This window comes from Phoca vitulina, unplaced genomic scaffold (assembly GCF_004348235.1).
Source record: "Phoca vitulina isolate PV1807 unplaced genomic scaffold, GSC_HSeal_1.0 scaffold4, whole genome shotgun sequence".
NCBI lineage: Eukaryota > Metazoa > Chordata > Mammalia > Carnivora > Phocidae > Phoca > Phoca vitulina.
In genome coordinates this window covers 21,707,912-21,726,305 of record NW_022589707.1, presented here as the reverse complement: position 1 = coordinate 21,726,305, position 18,394 = coordinate 21,707,912, and the positions used below count along the sequence as shown (strand labels likewise).

Sequence of the window (18,394 nt, the reverse complement as noted above, 5' to 3'; positions counted from 1 at the left end):
ACAAAAAAACAAAAACAAAAATTAAATCTTAAAAAAAAAAATCTTGACAGGAACATCTGGTATGACTGGTATTTGACCCAACTACTAACCACCATAGCTGAGTCAAATTAACACATAAAATTAGCCATCACGAGCGACAGTGTGTTTTTTTGCTTCATTATGTACCACCAAAGTCCAGTTAATGTTTAAGGACCTGTGTGTGTGTATGAGTGTGTTTGCATGCACGCACGTCTGTGTGTATTCCCGTGACAACTCTCCGAACTGTTGCAGGGCTCCCAGAAGGGAAGACCCAGTGGGCGTGTGGTCGCACAGTACCACTACACTCAGTGGCCCGACATGGGAACGCCAGAGTACTCGCTGCCGCTGCTCACCTTTGTGCGAAAGGCGTCCCACGCCAAGCGCCACGCCGTGGGGCCTGTTGTTGTCCATTGCAGGTGAGTCTCAGAGGCGGGTTTCTCAGCCCACAGAATGCCTTCTGATAACAAAAAGGGAATCCAAGGAGCAAAGGGTTTGCCAAAATCAGGATGATTTCGTGAAGTGAAGGGGGATGAGATTACATGCCCATTTTCAAAAACACTGACCACTAGAAAATGAGCATGCCGGACTCAGAATTTGATTGCTAAATATTTCAAAGCACCAGATATTTTTTATGATGTTTATTATTCTATTGAACTGTTGAATTGGATTTTAACTTATTAAATGGGTGACGCAGGAGGAACCATGTTTTGTCATTAAACAGACATTTATTACGACATAATATCATGGGATAAAAATGCTTGGGACATAACCCCTGTCCCTAGGAGTTAGTGGTCTCTTGTAGAGTTATTATATCAGGGTTATATGAGAGAAACCAAAGTGCACAGAGGGTGAAGAATTTGGCAAAATACTTTTAAGTTGTTTTTAAACAGTTTGGGATCAAAATTCTTTTCTCATTTTCGGAGTTCTATCTAATATATTAAGGTGTTATCAACTCATCGTTACCCAATTACTTTATTTCCAAGACTAATTTGATGAAGAGAAATAAGGATATTTCAAAGAAAGAGAAAAAAAATGTGTCAGAGGTTTTAATCTAGTATTTTTCAGTTAAAATAAAAATAACAGTTAACATTTACCGAGTGCTGATTGTGCCAAGCTTTATGACCACACAAATCAAGTTGATTTCTGTGTACGGTATTTTTGTCAAAGCGGTGTCTGTGTTTCTACAGAAGTGAATGTTTTCCTTTCATATACAGCTTATCTGACACATTCTAATTATCTATCTCAGGAGTTATCCTCAGACAAAATTTGAGAGATCTATCTTGAGCTTTTTCATCTGTTAGCCAGATGATAAGCTGAGAGAAGCAGGAAAATGCAAGAAACAGATCTCTGAAGGTCAGGGATTGTTTCTTAGCAAATGGAGGAGGACCAGGGTATTGTGAGGAGCAGGTGCTAATTTTCCACTCTAGCACTTCCTACTTGTCGAAGCATTTGAAAAGACTCCCTGCTTATGAATTCTGTCCCTCCAGTAGAGGCTTTGAGGAAGTCAATAGATAATGGCCCTTTAGAAATGACTGAAGTTATGCTTTATTCCTCACGATCTCACTGAAACGATATTTTCAGCTGAAAGCCTTATCAAATTCTTTTTCCAATTAATGTGAAAACCTTTACACAAACATGTCTACCTGGCAATACAGACCCAGGACCTTTTCTTTTTAGAGTTGGGTGAAGCTGATGCTTTCATTTTTCTCAGAGTAAATGTCTAGTTGCTACGCTCTGATATAGAATGTTTTCATTCTGTACCATATATGATGAATAATAAATACAATTATTGAAAATTTAAGAATCTCGAATGAATGAATGAATTAAAAATCTCCAACAGAAATAGGCTGTTTTACAGTTTGACCTATAGCCAAAAATTAGAAAGTAAACAATTTATTTGAAGCATTATGCTTAACAACTAAACTGTTTGGTTTGGGATTGCTAAATTATTTATTATGTGGCTCAGTTGCTTGGGGAAGAAAATTATTTTAATTTCCAAGATAGCCAGGAGTGATCTATCTTCAAATTTATCTTATGCTTGACATTGAAATGGCTCTTTCTTTGTGTTCTCTTCAGCGCCGGGGTGGGAAGAACAGGCACGTACATTGTGCTAGACAGTATGTTGCAGCAAATTCAACAGGAAGGAACTGTCAACGTATTTGGCTTCTTAAAACACATTCGTTCACAAAGAAATTATTTGGTGCAAACTGAGGTATGAGAAAAAGGATACTTTTTGTTGTTGTTGTTTTCTCCCCTACCCCCACCGAGGTCACTACCTAAGGGTTGGAGATGTCACTAGAATGTTAACGTTGCATGGACCAGACTTTGTTTTACCAGGTTGATTCGTCTCATAGGGCTTCCGTATTAAAGTACTACCAACTGGGTGGCTTACAACAACAGAAACTTCCTGCCTTATAGTTCTGGAGGATAAGAGCCCAAAATCAAGGTGTTGGCAGAGCCATGCTGCGTCTGGAACCTCTACAGGAGGATCCTCCCTTGTCTGAGTTTCTAGTAGCCCTGCATAATTCTTGGCTGCAGCAGCCTTACTTCATTCAGTCTCTGCCTCCATTTTCACAGGGTCTTCTCTGTGTGTCCAAATTCCTTTTTCTTAGAAGAACAACAGTCACCACCTCATCTTAACTAATTACATCTGCAACGACCTTATTTACAAACACGGTCACATTCTGAGGTACTGGTCAGGGGTGGTTAGGGTTTCAACATATTTTGGGGGGACACGATTCAACCCATAACACCAGGTAATTGCATTATATATTCTAGGTGAACCAGCTACATTATGTCTATTTTGTGACCAAATGGGGAATATCTTTGAAATGACACTGATGACAGAGAAGATTAAAAAAAAAAGAGTCAGTAGATTAGGCAGCACCCCTCCCTGCTAGCAAAACTTAAGGTTTTTCCTGCATATAGTGAATAAATGCATTCATTTTCATATTTTAAAAGCATGAATTATGCTCAGATTATATCCCTTTTTAAGCCCATATGGTTTACATGACACAGGACAAAGTCTGTATATCTGTATTTTTTCTCCTATTTCTAAATAAAAATGAATTTAAGTTGGAAATTATGGATGGCAGCTTGAGAGCAATCAGAGACATATGGCCCATGTGGGTGAAAAGATATCTAACCAAATAAACTTCATTCCATGGAGGAAATGACACTCTAGTCAGATTAGACCAGGGAAGAGTCACATACAGGAACTAGAAGACAACTATTAAAAACTGTACATAAAAATGCACTAAGTTATATAGGACTGACTAAAAGGAGAATTGGAATGGACAGAAGAAGAAGACCCATGAGAAATACAGAGTCAGGAAAGTCCTCATGCAAAATATGAAAGCAGGTAGCAGGTTTGGAGGCTGGGCAGAGAGCATTGCCTTGCCTCTTTCCCACCAATGTCAACACAGAAGTAAAGAGGTGAGGGACAAAAAGAGTTGCGTTGTCTCCTGACTGCCTCCTTTTCTACATCTGATTTCCTGCCAGGTCTAGTAAGCAATCTTTTGTGGGTCCACCCCCGCCATTATGTAAGACTCTCTTTGTCTGTCAGTGAAAAATAGATTAAGAACTTTTGTACTTAGATATATATAAAGAAAACCTGAAATAATGTTCCCTATTGTCATTGTTTTGCCAGGAACAGTATGTTTTCATTCACGATGCTCTGGTTGAGGCCATACTTAGTAAAGAGACTGAGGTGCCAGACAGCCATATTCATGCCTATGTCAACACGCTCCTCATTCCTGGACCAACAGGCAAAACGAAGCTAGAGAAACAATTCAAGGTGAGTTCTCTTAGAAGCCTCTTGGATGTTACCACACAATTCAGTGTTCCTGCAGCTTCTCATTTGAGTCGACAAGGCCATGTGCACGGGTTCAGAGCATAGCTGGTACAGTGGCTTTGTACTGGTCTTTACAGTGGGCAACAAAACCACATGGTCAATTTCAAGGAGAATCTTAATTTTGACTAGCAAGAGGAAAAGTTCTCAAGAACTCTAGATTAATGTTTACAAATGCAAACTTGGTCCAAGAATGGAGGGCACAGAGCATAACAGAAGGGACGGGCAGACCTCCTAATACGGACTGCATAAGTGCTCTTTTTTCCTTTGAAAAAACCAGACCACTTCACGATGAATGATCCAGCTCAGGCTGTTCATGCCACTCGTTGGAAAAATCTGTCTCACTTGAAGGCCCTAGACTAGAGAAGAGGCCACCCCAGAACAATAGCTCTTCAACCCCAATTTCTCCCACCCACCTTGTCACAAGGCAGTGAGCTAGAGAAGAGAGTATGTTTTGTTCAATATCATACTTTCTACAATCCTAGTTCTCTGGCTTCCGGAAATCAATCAGCAAAGAATTCAGAAAGTAGAACTTACGGGACCCTCTAGCTGTGCTAGGGGGATTTGCACAGTTGTGGTTTTCCCAAGGAATGGAGGCTGTGTTATTTGCTCTACCTTATTCCTATACTAACCTCTTACTTCCCAGGATTCCTAGAGAAACAGGGCCAATTTCTGAAGAAGGAATATCTACAAAAAATTTGAAAGACCCTGGAAAAACCCAGGAGAGTTAAAAAACCTTGAGATCGCAGGGTGTTTTTTTTCGTCTTCTCTCCAAGCTACAACATAAAAGATATTAGTCACCACAGATTCCTTCTGGTTTTTTGCCTTCTCAGTCAGCACCTTTTGTGCCTTTGGAGGAGTAAGAGAAGGATTAGGGGTGAATGCTGCGTTTTGAACCTGCCAGGAGGACATAAATGTTCTTGTTCAACAAAGTTTGAGTTATAACAGAACACTAAAGAAAGAGAAAGTATGAAGTTTGACTTCCAGAAATGGATAATAAACGAGTATAGAACATCAACATTAGGTTGTTAGGATAGCTTTCTTCTAAATTAAAAAATATATAGGTATTACTCATTTTCAACAGAATTCTCATTTTAGCATGACTTACCCCTACACAACTGCAAGAAAGAATTGATATGGCTTATATTAGCTAACCCAGGATCAAAATGGAAATATCAACTGTGAGGCCAGAATCTTAATTAAGGGAGGGACATTTGACTCTGTTTCCTGTTAACACCTAACTAGGGAGATACAGAAGTGTGTGTGTGTGTGTGTGTGTGCGCGCGCACACTGTCCTATAAGACATTAGTCATTCAAGTTTTTCTATAGATACAATCCCTTGAAGTAAGTTACCTGTCTGTTTATTTCTGGGTATTTATCTGCAGAAAACAAAAACACTAACTCAAAAAGATATCTGCACTCTTATGTTCATTGCGGAATTATTTACAACAGCTAAGATAGGGGAGCAATCTAAGTGCCCACTGATGGATGAATAGGTAAAGAAAATGTAGTATATTATTCAGCCATAAAATAGAATGAAATCTTGCCATTTGCAACAAGATGGATAGACCCTGAGGGCATTATGGCAAGTGAAGTAAGTCAGAAATAACTCAGTGAAATAAGTCAGACAGAGAAAGATAAACACCATATGATACCACTTACATGTGGAATTTAAAAAAAAAAAAAAAACAAGTTCATAGATGCAGAGAACAGATTGATGGTTGCCAGAGGCAGATGGTAGGGGTTGGGCCAAATGGGTGAAGAGGGTCAAAATGTACAAACTTCCAATTATAAAATAAATAAGGTATAGGGATATAATGTACAGCATAGTGACTATAGTTAATAATACTGCATTGCATATTTGAAAGTTGCTAAGAGTGTAGATCTTAAAAGTTCTCATCATTAAAAAAAAGATTTTGTAGGGGCACCTGGGTGGCTCAGCCATTAAGCGTCTGCCTTCGGCTCAGGTCATGATCCCAGGGTCCTGGGATCGAGCCCCACATTGGGCTCCCTGCTCCGCAGGAAGCCTGCTTCTCCCTCTCCCACTCCCCCTGCTTGTGTTCCCTCTCTTGCTGTGTCTCTCTCTGTCAAATAAATAAATAAAATATTTTTAAAAACATTTTGTAACTATATATGGTAAGGGATGTAATTAGACTTATTGTGATTATTTTGCAATGCATTATGATATACACCTGAAATTAATGTAATGTCATATATCAGTTATACCTCATTTTATTTTTCAATTTTTTTAAATTTTCTTAAATTTAAATTCAATTAATTAACATATAGTGTATTTTTAGTCTCAAATGTAGAGTACAATGATTGATCAGTTGTATATAACACCCAGTGCTCATTACACCACATGCCCTCCTTAATGCCCATCCCCCAGTTACCCCATCCTTCCACCCCCCCTCCCCTCCAGCATCCCTCAGTTTGTTTCCTGGAGTTCAGCATCTCTTATGGTTTGCCTCCCTCTCTGTTTTTGTCTTATTTTATTGTTCTGACGAAATCAGAGAGGAAGACAAACCATAAGAGATTCTTAATCATAGGAAACAAACTGAGGTTTGCTGAAGGGTGGCACCTGGATCTTAGGGTCATGACTTTGAGCCCCACGTTGGGAACAGAGTTGACTTTAAAAAATAAAATAAAGAGCGATTACTTAAAAAAAAAAACAAAACTAATGGAAAGAGATCCATGGCAGTGGGCACATGGGGGAGAAGAGATTATTAGAGGGAGAGGAAATCCTGAGAAGGGGCAAAGGGGAAGGATTCAAGACTAGGAGGGATTGGGGCAAAATGCTGGGACACATAAATGGGTGTGGTAGCAGGAAGTGTATGGGCTCCAATGCTGGAGACTGAGGGAATATTCTGTGGCTTCTATTCCCTGTGTGACACAGGAGGTGAATGTGTATGTGTGTGTGTGGTATGTGTGTGTGCACAGGCATGGGGTATACATGTGTGTTTGTACACATATTCTAAAATAAAGATGTTAAATAGCTGCTGGAGGCGGAAGAGTTGATTTCAAGGAATCTATACTGTACTGACCATATTCTCAGAACCTAATCCAGTAAAATTAGAAATTGACCATGAAAACTTGCCCTGAAAAAAATCCAGATATTGGACAATAAAAATGTTCTTTTAAATAATTGACCTATTAAAGAGGAAATTATAAAATCTTTAGAATTAAAGGTCAACAGAGCATTACATAGCATAACTTGTCTGATACAATTGAAGTTGTATCTAGAAAGAAAGTTATAGCCTTAAATATATTCATTTGAGAATAAAAAAAATAAAAGCAAACGAAATAGGCACATCATGTAAAAATTAGAAGAGAAGCATGGTACACCCAAAGAGGGAGACAGAAAATTTTTAAGCAAGTTAAAGCTTTCTTAAATTAAATAGAAAGTTAAAGTAATTAAATAGAAACAGAGATGAAACAAAACCAAATGCAGGTTCTGTCCAAGACTATAAAACAAACAAACCTGTGCCCAGGTTGGTGCGAAAAGGGAAGAGAGAGTATACAGAAATAAATATTAAGATAAAAAACAGGGATATAATTATAAATATTTTAGAAATTTTTTTTCTAACTTAAAAAGCATAGTATGAACATATTTGTGACAATACATTTGAAAACCTACATGAGTGAAATTTTTTTAAGAAAAAGTAAGCAAGATACACTTATAAAGAAATGAAAAATCCAGCTAGACCAATAACCATTAAATAAATTTTATCAGTTACCAAAAATCTTACCTCCAAAATAAAATCAGAACTGAAAGAATTACCAAACTTTTAAGGGACAGAAAATTCCAAACTCTAGGATAAAATATCTAGGTAGAAAACAAACCCAACTATTTTACTGGACAAGTATAACTTTGGTACCAAAACTATACAAAGGTAGTATAAATAAAGAAATGTATAGGTCAGTTTCATTTATGAACTTAAATGCTAAAATCCTATTTAAAAATATTGGGGTGCCTGGGTGGCTCAGTTGGTTAGGCGTCTGCCTTTGGCTCAGGTCATGATCCCAGGGTCCTGAGATTGGGCTCCCTGCTCAGCGGGGAGTCAGCTTCTCCCCGGTCCCTCCCCCTCCCCTGCTCATGCTCTCTCTCATGCTCTCTCTCTCTCAAAAAATAAATAAAATCTTTAAAAAATATATCAGCAACTCAAATCCAGCAGTGTGTTTTTCTTTTTAAATATTATGACCAATTAGGGTTTGTAGAGTTTGTTTCAAGAATGAAGTGATGATTTAACATTAGAAAATATGAACAAATTTAGTTATGAGAATTGTATGGCCCTCTCAAAAGATGTAGAAAAAACAGTAAACAAAATTAAGTACTATTCAGAACAAAAACTCTTAGTAAGTTAGAAATAGAAGGAAGCTTTCTTCATCTTACAGAGGATACAATATAAATGTCACACACAAAATTTAAAGTTGGAAATTTTCATAGGTTTAAGAAAAAACAAGAAATGTCAACTGCTGACACTATTAGTCAACATTCTACTGGAAATCAGGTTAAACAAAAAAAAATGTATAAAAGTAGAAAAGAATTTGCAGATGATACACTTGTCTATATAGAACATCAAGAGAAACAAAAGTTCTAATATTTATTATTAGAACTCAACTCTTATTACAGTTCAACAAGTATATATGAAAATCAATAGCATTGTAACTCATTAGCTATCAATTGTTAGAAAAGATATTAGAGCAAAAACAGCCAATTCAACAACCACAGCAAACAGAAACAAAAACTCTATGGTCTCAAAAATAAACTTAACAAATGGTGCAATGAATGTGTAGAAAAAAAATTATAAAACTGAATTGAAGAGCATAGAATTAGACCCAACAAATATAGATACAATTTTCCTGAATGGAAATTTGTGAAGATGTTGGTTCTCCTAAATTAAGTATCAGTGTGGTACCAATCACATTCTCCCAGGATTTGTCATAAGAAATCAAGAACTGATTTTAAAATTAACATTTAGAAAAGTAAAGAGCGAAGTCATCCAAAGCAATACTAAAAATAAAAAATAAAATAGAAATGTGTTGTACAGTATATGGAAGATTTATTATGCAGATATTATCATTAACACTAAAAAACAGACAAATCAGCCAGAGGAACCATGCATATGTGGAAAGGGTTACTAGGCAGATAGGACACCACAAATCAATGAGGAAAGGACCTACTAACCAATAAAGGAAATTGGGACAATTTCCATGTGGAAACAAGTAAAATTGGATTCTTACCACACCTCAAACACTAAAATTATTCAAGATGAATTAGGTACCTAAAGGTGACAAAAAGGTTTTATAACTATTATAAGAATATTAGCAATATATATTTTGAAGACATCAGGATAGAAAAGGACATAATTTGCAGAAATCTTAAAAAATTAGTTGGCTGTGAGTGAATGTGTGATTAAAGAGAACAAAGACCTTAGCAACTTTTTAAACAGATTATAGATTTACATTCATGATGTCAAAACCCTCTACAAATTAATAAATGATAGTGAAGTAGAAATATAAAAAGGCAATCATCAAAGAAGAAATCTAAATGGCTAATGAATGCTACAATTCACAATCTCACAGTAATTAAGGAAATGCAAGTCAAAACCATGGTCTACCACTTATCATCTATCAGACTGTCAAAAATTAAATGCTGATGACTCCTAATTCCATGGGTGGGTATTAAGAAACATATTCATTGCTACAAAGTTTAGAAAAGGAAAATACTGGAAATAATCCTAACATTCGCTAGCTGGGGAATAAATAGCAAGTAGATTATTCATGAAATGGAGTACTAAAATAATGAATGAAATCCAACCATATACATATATATGTACACACACGCATTCCATGCAATTTACCCCCAGCTGCAGAGTGAGATGTAAGTGGAAGACATAGAGAGCGCACACCTATACAGGAAGCCATGGGGAAGATCCTCCCAGGGCTGAACATCAAACTAGAGACATTCTGTGCTTCTTCCAGCTCCCCTGGTGTAGAGAACATAGATGTGCCAGGGAGTTAGTTCAAGTAATTCTTGGAAAACCAGATATATGTATATTCAGTATCTTATCTTGGTTTCTTGGTCGGGTCGTGTGTGTGTGTGTGTGTGTGTGTGTGTGTGTGTGTTTGGGTGACTTACATAATCTATATTTTTCCTTGACTCTCTTTTTCAGCTCCTGAGTCAATCAAATATACAACAGAGTGACTATTCTACAGCCCTAAAACAATGCAACAGGGAAAAGAACAGAACTTCTTCCATCATCCCTGGTAGGTTACACTGAATCATGAAAAAAACAAAACAAAACCCTCTTTTATAATAGAAACCTTGAAGGCAATATGACAATATTTTTACATCTTGGAATGAATTGATTCACTCAGTATTTTTCTAATTATGCCTGATAATGTACCTGTTAAAAAGGACTCTTAAATCCTGAAGTCCATCTAAAAAATGCAAAACACATAGAAAAGCTAGCTTACAGATCAAAGACACTCAACTTGAGACATGCAGCTATGCTTTGCAATGTGGGGGTGGGGGGGAAGGGGTATAGAGCTATGAGCGTGGTGGTTCATGATGAATGTTCTATGTTCCAGTGGAAAGATCAAGGGTTGGCATTTCATCTCTGAGTGGGGAAGGCCCAGACTACATCAATGCCTCCTATATCATGGTAAGTCAGAGAAATCACTGGAAAGTTGCCTACCAGCTTGTGCTACCAGAACCAAAACCAGCATGGGCTTCCTGAAGCAGTGGCTGCAGACATAGGTTAGCACCACTGGTGGGTAGAAGCCAAATCTAATGACCACAGACTGTGGCCCATTGGGGCAAATAGAATAACAGCATTCCTTGATGTTTTTATGTGTGCTGGGACTGGAGAACCCTTAAGCAAGACAAATCAGTAAATGCAGGAACTGAACTCACCATTGAGGACTGATGAGAAGATAGAAAGCATACACTCAGCCATCTAAGACGCTCCATTTCATTTACCCTGAACAGGCCCAGGACACAGTGGCTTCAGGAAAGCCCGTCTCCCTGAGTTTACCAATCCAGGTTTGCAGCAGTGTTGACCCAGTGAACTGGGCTCATTTGGAGACCTGGATTTCTAAAGACATAATCCTTTCCTTCTGTGTTTAGATTTTCTATGAGAAACAGTTGGCTGTTTTAGGCCCCTCGTTTCCATTTCAGGTCTATCAATCATAGAGAGCTTGGCTTCAGATGAAAAGGTTGTAATTCCCATGCCAAAACCACTTTTCATTTATCCAGCAGAGAAAATATTTAGGACTATTCATGCAGGAAACAGGGAGATATGTGGTGGTGGCATCTTAATACATGCCGAATCAAATGAGCCCATGGGGAACAGGAACAGGATCTGAGAGACCCAGAGCAGAAGAGGATAAATGAGCCATGATTTTAGTGAGCAGCAACATGGAAATCATGACCAATCCAATGGCTGCAGGTTCCAGGTTTCTGCAGCAAAATCTGCAAAGTGCCTCCTGATTCCTCTCCAATGGAGGAAGCCAGGGTGTCTGGACACCAAGGGCGTTCTGTTGTCAGTAGGTGTAAAATTTGGCACTTTGCATTGGGACTTGTGGAAAGTGAGAAATATAAACTCCCCTCTGGATTTCCATTCTATCTAGTGTAGGAGACGTGGTCCATGTGCCATTTTGGTAAGTCTGCTCCTAGACGTGATAGCTAGGTAGACTTGGGCACAACACTTAACTTCTTAAGCCTCAGTTTAATCATCTGAAAAAGGGGGATCACAGTTCCTGTTGCATAGTGCTTCTGTGAGACATAAGGGACTTAGGGGGAAGAAAACGCTAGTCCTATGCCTGGTGTATGGAGAGTGCCTTGTAAACATCAGCTATAATGATGACATTATTATTTACAGACACAATCTAAAAATAAAAAGACTGCCTTGACTTAAGGTCCATTAGCTTAGACATGTATTTGGAATATTTAAAGTCATATGTTGGGGCTCTTTCTATCTTCTCTTTGGTTTCGTAGGGTTACTATCAGAGTAATGAATTCATCATTACCCAGCATCCTCTTCTCCATACCATCAAGGATTTCTGGAGGATGATATGGGACCATAATGCCCAGCTGGTAGTTATGCTTCCTGATGGTCAAAACATGGTAAGCCCCTCCATCCCTGGTCACTTTTGGTACTTGGGTTATAGGAGATAACAAGTCACAACAGCCAGAAGTCCAAGCATACCAACAAATAAAGTAATTTTTTTTTCAACTAATAAACTAATGTCACTGGAGTTGCACCTTGTCTACTATTGGGCCTCATTTGGTTATGTCATCTCCCAGGTCTGACATTGTTGAATGACAGTTTTAAATAAAAGTAAGTTAAAATGAACTTAAATTTAAGTATTCTGTGATACTGCTTAAGAAAAACAGAATTTCAACCATGAAGTCAGTCCATATGCTTCTATTTACATTTAAAAAAAAAAAAAACTCGTTAGGATATTTGGAGAGTCCCTCAGTTTAAAGAGATCTATAGAAGTACAAAAAAAAGAAAAAGGCCTATTTTGTTTAGGCTTTGCACATATACTTAACTTGGAGATTTATTTCTTAGCTATAAAGTTAGACTGACCATTCCAGATGACACTGGAAATTGCTGAGCTCTTAAAATCACTTGAATCTTCTCTACTCAGTTATCATTTACAGAAGTAACAACTTACCATTGTTACTGATGAGCTAAGAGCAAAACAACAAAGCAGTAGTTTGGTTTCTTAAATGTAATACTTTATTCTGCACATCAAACTTGTGTAAGGCTCAATATTTTAAGAGTAAGTTTTGAGATCCAAAGAAAAATTTGAGTTGAATTTTCTGTGTCAACCAGTTAACTTCATTTCATGGTCTGACTTATTAAGCATTTGATGAAAATCATATTTCTTTGGTATTTAATCCTCCAGGCAGAAGATGAGTTTGTTTACTGGCCAAATAAAGATGAGCCTATAAACTGTGAGAGTTTTAAGGTCACTCTAATGGCTGAAGAACACAATTGTCTTTCTAATGAAGAAAAACTTATAATTCAAGATTTTATCTTAGAAGCTACACAGGTATGGACATAATTGAAATAACAAACTTTTCATCTTAAGCACATGTTATGTTAAATATATGCTGATTTAAGGATCTTCCCTAGAAATAAAAAGAAGGAACTTAATTTCTTACAAATTAAGACCGATTACCCAAATAATCAGTTTTACCTTACTAGTCACTTTCATTTTCAAAATCCTATAGAATTATTAAACATTAATCACCACTAAACTACACCATTCACACATAGGAAATCAACGATTTCTCTTTTACTCCAGAGTAGTTCTGACAGAACTTAAATTGAGAATAAACTCAGTAAAATAATAATAATAATAATTTCATTAATCCTAATTCTCATGTTTAAGGGAAATTTTTACCTTGAATTCTTCTAGGTAAAATAGGAAAAATATTATCTACCAAAATGAGCTTACCACACTATCTACCAAGAGACAATGTGTTATAAGTGAAGAAGTGCTTTGAAAATGTGCAGTACAATGAACTAGGATTGTTTTGCTAATTCTTGGTTATCTATAAGGCAGCAATCCGAATTCCTTGTCAAGAGTTATTTATAGAGGGGTGCCTGGGTGGCTCAGTCGTTAAGCGTCTGCCTTCGGCTCAGGTCATGATCTCAGGGTCCTGGGATCGAGCCCCACATCGGGCTCCCTGCTCGGCGGGAAGCCTGCTTCTCCCTCTCCCACTCCCCCTGCTTGTGTTCCCTCTCTCGCTGTGCCTCTCTGTCAAATAAATAAATAAAATTTAAAAAAAAAAAAAAGAGTTATTTATAGAATTACAGTACAGTACATAATTTGTTACACAGCTACAGTAAAATGCTAACAGATACTAATAATAGGGAGTAAGGCATGTGAGATGCAGAGTACGTCCCCAATCGGAGAAAGGTTAAATCATGTTTTAGATGATTTAAATGTTGCACTTTACTATACTCTGAGAGTGGATAAACCATATAAAATTTAGGTTCTGCTGCTTATTTTTCAATGTAGCATTTGATTGAGTACACTTTAGGAAGCTGAGGGTCAGAGGTTTAAGGGATAAAAAGTCACACAGCCTGGCTGGTCACTTACACAAGAATCAAAAGTAGACTGAATGTCCATCCCCTTTGCCAGCATTTCCCCGCCCTGTCATGTAATTCCACTCTCCCCTCAATTAATGCTCGTATTTGAAGAAGTCTGTTATTTTTAAAAACAAATGTTAACACTGAAGATGTCTTTTTGTACTAAACAGTGGCACAGAGACATCTTTGGTACATGGTTTCAGAGTTTGATTGCCATAATGAACCCACAAATAAGACTTATTTTTAGAATGAAAAGGAGATTACATCTACACATGGGAAATGAGGCATCACAGCAGTTTCTTCCCTCTGAGAGGAGGACGGACTGCATCCGCCGCTGTTCCCTCGTGCACGTGATTGGTTTTTATTACCTTCCTGTAATTCCTGATTTCCAGTTACTCCACTCGTAATAAACTGTCACTCACCAGTATGACTCTTCTAAAAATATTAATCTTTCTCTCTTCTTACAGGATGATTATGTACTTGAAGTGAGGCATTTTCAGTGCCCCAAATGGCCAAATCCAGATAGCCCCATTAGTAAAACTTTTGAACTTATAAGTATTATCAAAGAGGAAGCTGCCAACAGGGATGGGCCTGTGATTGTCCATGATGAGTAAGTTCCTCTCTTTAAACTCTTTCATGCCTGAGCACTCTCCAGGTGGTCAGATATTTCTGTTTTCTTTGTACTAACCTCGTGATTTGGACCAGTTGTGGTGACTCAGCCAGGAGAGATCATCAGCTTTTTATAAACAAGGTTAATACAGAATTCATTTTTTTTTTCACTTCTCTTGGAGTTCCTGTTGAAGGCAGAAGATGGGTACCTGATCACAAGAATGTGCTCTTGCATTGTATGCTGAGAACACTTCGTGTGATGAGTCAGTGTTTTGGCACTTGAATTTTTACAGGTGCTAACCAGAGAGACATTTCTAAGTTATTGATGCACTGGATAGGATTAAAATTGATATAGTTTTTATTTTACCAGGAACAGGAATCTATCCAATAGATCTTTCCAGGCTCCTGTTATGAACAAATAAAAAAGCATATGCTGGAATTGTGTGTTATATATACATTATATATTAGATATAACTTGTCAGATCTTTGTGATTTATTACCAGCCCCTTCCAGAGTATAAAAATAACAAATGTATGAACAAACATTAAACTTCTGTAAAGTATCCCATTACTAATATCATGAACACTTGCTAATGTTTCAAATTAAACCATAGTTCTCTACACCATAAAGAGAGACATTTCGTTAAAAATTTCTGTGTTCCCACTACAAAGTTGTCAAGGCTTTGTGAGTTCCAAATGTGAATGTTTGATGCATCTGAATGGAGTCTTTGTCCCTTCCCTTTGCTTCAAGGCATGGAGGAGTGACGGCAGGAACTTTCTGTGCTCTGACAACACTTATGCACCAACTAGAAAAAGAAAATTCCATGGATGTTTACCAGGTAGCCAAGATGATCAATTTGATGAGGCCAGGAGTCTTTGCTGACATTGTAAGTATAAGAACAGCGAACCAAACTTTCACTGTTAGAGTGCTGCTTACTTCCTAAAGGCTGCCAAAATCATTTTATCATGTATCCAAAAAAAAATCACATTGACTCATAACATATTACTACCATGTAGTATTCGAGCTGAATTACAAGTTAATCAGTCCACAATCTATGGAACTGGAATAATAAACAATACACATTTAAAGTTTATCTTCCAGAAAATTGATGGATAAAATTTTTTAAATTTCACATGTCTCTTTTTGCAAGACTTACCGTAATTCTGAAAAATACCCTCAGTAGAAGCACCAACTAATTCGACTTACCCCACAAAATAGTTATCTTGGGGTGGGGTTCAAGTTCTGCATAGCCTGAGAACAGTCAGAAGACAGATCTTGAAGACTTCAACGTTGGAACTGTTCACTTTTTTCTGAAGCCGAATTCAATTTTGGTACTTAACAAATGGGTAATTCCTGGGTACTTTTATTTTTTTTATTTTTACTGAATCTTTTTTTTTCTATGTTGAATTAGCCAACTGGGTACTTTTAAAAAGAGAAACTTGTACAATCAAGAAAGAGGCACAGCATATTTGGAGAGAGAAGTCTCAACTCTGAAAATAATTTGGAAGTTTTTAATATCATAGAAACAAGGGCTGGAAAGACAATAGGGATCTTCGTGCAAATGCCCCAGTGGGAGACCTTTAGGTGGATACAGTAGTCATAGACTCACCTCCAGCTCCCTGGTCTGTGGATGTGTAAGGGTCCATCTTTAAGGCTTCATTCAGTCCAGACCAGTTGTCCAGAAAGTAAGGTAACCCTTGCAAATGTGCACTTCAGAGAAGCACTTATTAAAAGTCATTCAGGCCAGTTGAGTTATATTAAGCTGCTCCTATGTGAAATTGTTTTCCAGAAATTGAACTTTCACCTGATTCATGGATGCATTGAATGATGCACCGATTCACGTGTGGGCCTAATGATTTTCCACTATGATGTCAGTCACTGGCTCACATTCTCTGAAACTGCCTTTGTCCCACCCCACCCCCCCCACTACCACCTAAATTGGCACCTGTAAGAGAACTCTTTATTCTTCTGTGTCTCTACTCTGAGACGATAGCAGGGCCCATGCTCACCTTTGCTCAAAGCAGGGCATAGGACCAGTCAGGCTGGTAGGGTGTGAAGAACACTTGGTAAAAAGTGGATCTGGTAAAAAAAGATTCTGCATGAGCCCCTGAGCTGACAGTGCTGTCCTTTCTGGGACCTCTCCATAGACAGAGAAACCCAATGGATTTCATCACAGCTGGAGAAAGGAGAATGAGTAATTATTCATGAGTGGCTTATAGGTTGCCTCCTACCAAAGGATTACATGCAAGTTGATAAATCAGTAACAGTAATCTGTCACATCACCTTCTGATTCCATGACATAAACGAGTAAGAATGGAGTGCTTACCATTGGCAAAAGTATGTTGGTCAATTTTCTAGGTCAATGAATGTTGGCTACTAGAAAAGCTACTTTAAATTTCATCAGAAAGAGATAGTAATATAGATTGTGTACCTCCGCAGCCTATAACAGACCCCTTAACACAATGCCCTTCTCTGACCAGTGCCAAAGCATGACTGAAAATATTACTTCTTTTTACAAATGTCCATCTTCACTGAGCTTGTTTATGACCTCACATTCTCTGTCCTCCAGGAGCAGTATCAGTTTCTCTACAAAGCGGTCCTCAGTCTTGTGAGCACGAGGCAGGAAGAGAATCCATCCACCTCTCTGGACAGTAATGGTGCAGCATTGCCTGATGGAAATATAGCCGAGAGCTTAGAGTCTTTAGTTTAGCACAGAGAGGGGTGAGGGGAATCCATACCTGAGCATTGTTTTCCTCTTTCTGAAACTAGACAGGAAAATCACTTCAGTTCTTCTGTTATCTTTTTGCTTACTTTCCATCACTTGACAGTAATTTTCATGACATAGGATTCTGCTGCCAAATTTACATCATTAACAACGTGTGCCTTTCTGCAAAACTTCTTGTAATTCACTTATTGTGTTTAAACTAAAATGGTTGAATTTTACGGTATTTCTAAGAATGGAATTGTGGGGTTTTTTTGGTATTGATTTTAACAGAAAATTTCAATTTATAGATATTAGGAATTCCCAACTACATAAAACGTGTTTGTTTTTAGTGTCAAATTTTAGCTGTATTTGTAGCAATCATCGGGTTTGCTAGAAATATAACTTTTAATATAGTAGCTTGTAAATAAAACACTCCGTTCCCTCTGATATTCAGCATTTTACAACTGCAGTATTCACCTAAAGTAGAAATAATCTGATACTTACTGTAAATACTGCTCTAGTGTCTCCATGGACCAAATTTATATTTATAATTGTAGATTTTTTATATTTTACTACTGAGTCAGTTTTCTAGTTCTGTGTAATTGTTTAGTATAATGATGTAATTCATTATCTGGTCTTACTCTACAAGTCTCCTGATATCCTTTCATGTTATCTCAGTAATTAACTCTGTTTTAGCATGTAACTCTAACTTTTATGGAAAATAGAGATACATTTGTTTTGAAAGAAGATGTTTTTATGAGAATAACACCTTACCCAACATTGTTTAAATGGTTTTTATCCAAGGCATTGCAAAAATAAATATAAATATTGCTATCGATTTGCATTTGTTTGGGGAGTCTTGTGCTGGGGCATGCGTAGCAGAAAATTGTAGAAATGGGTCCCCCTGGGATGGTGGAAGTGAAAAAAGGTGGATGGGATGGAGCAGCAGAGAGAGCTGTGAATCCCAATCTGTGCACTGAGGTACACAGGGAACTCATTGACACTACACAACTACTATGATTAACTCATTTGGACCTAACTACTTACCACGTACCAAAAAATGTTGGGAAACTTTGGTTTAGAACCAAGCTGGAACTTAGA

General features: G+C 37.6%; 1 protein-coding gene across 4 annotated transcripts in view; it reads left to right on the top strand.

Annotated features, from left to right (window-relative positions):
• PTPRZ1 (protein tyrosine phosphatase receptor type Z1) overlaps positions 1-18,143 on the top strand; it is a 171,224-nt gene extending 153,081 nt beyond the window's left edge. For 2 of the 4 annotated variants that reach the window (XM_032401688.1, XM_032401687.1), the window contains 10 exons: positions 271-434; positions 2,095-2,230; positions 3,668-3,814; positions 10,045-10,138; positions 10,463-10,536; positions 11,871-11,999; positions 12,788-12,934; positions 14,448-14,590; positions 15,340-15,475; positions 17,159-18,143. In XM_032401688.1, coding sequence (XP_032257579.1) covers positions 271-434; positions 2,095-2,230; positions 3,668-3,814; positions 10,045-10,138; positions 10,463-10,536; positions 11,871-11,999; positions 12,788-12,934; positions 14,448-14,590; positions 15,340-15,475; positions 17,159-17,299 — 1,311 coding nt within the window. In that variant the 3' untranslated portion in view covers positions 17,300-18,143. The remainder of the gene's footprint in view (positions 1-270; positions 435-2,094; positions 2,231-3,667; positions 3,815-10,044; positions 10,139-10,462; positions 10,537-11,870; positions 12,000-12,787; positions 12,935-14,447; positions 14,591-15,339; positions 15,476-17,158) is intronic. The other 2 variants (XM_032401690.1, XM_032401689.1) reach the window with 2 other exon arrangements.
• Positions 18,144-18,394: the final 251 nt, after the last annotated feature.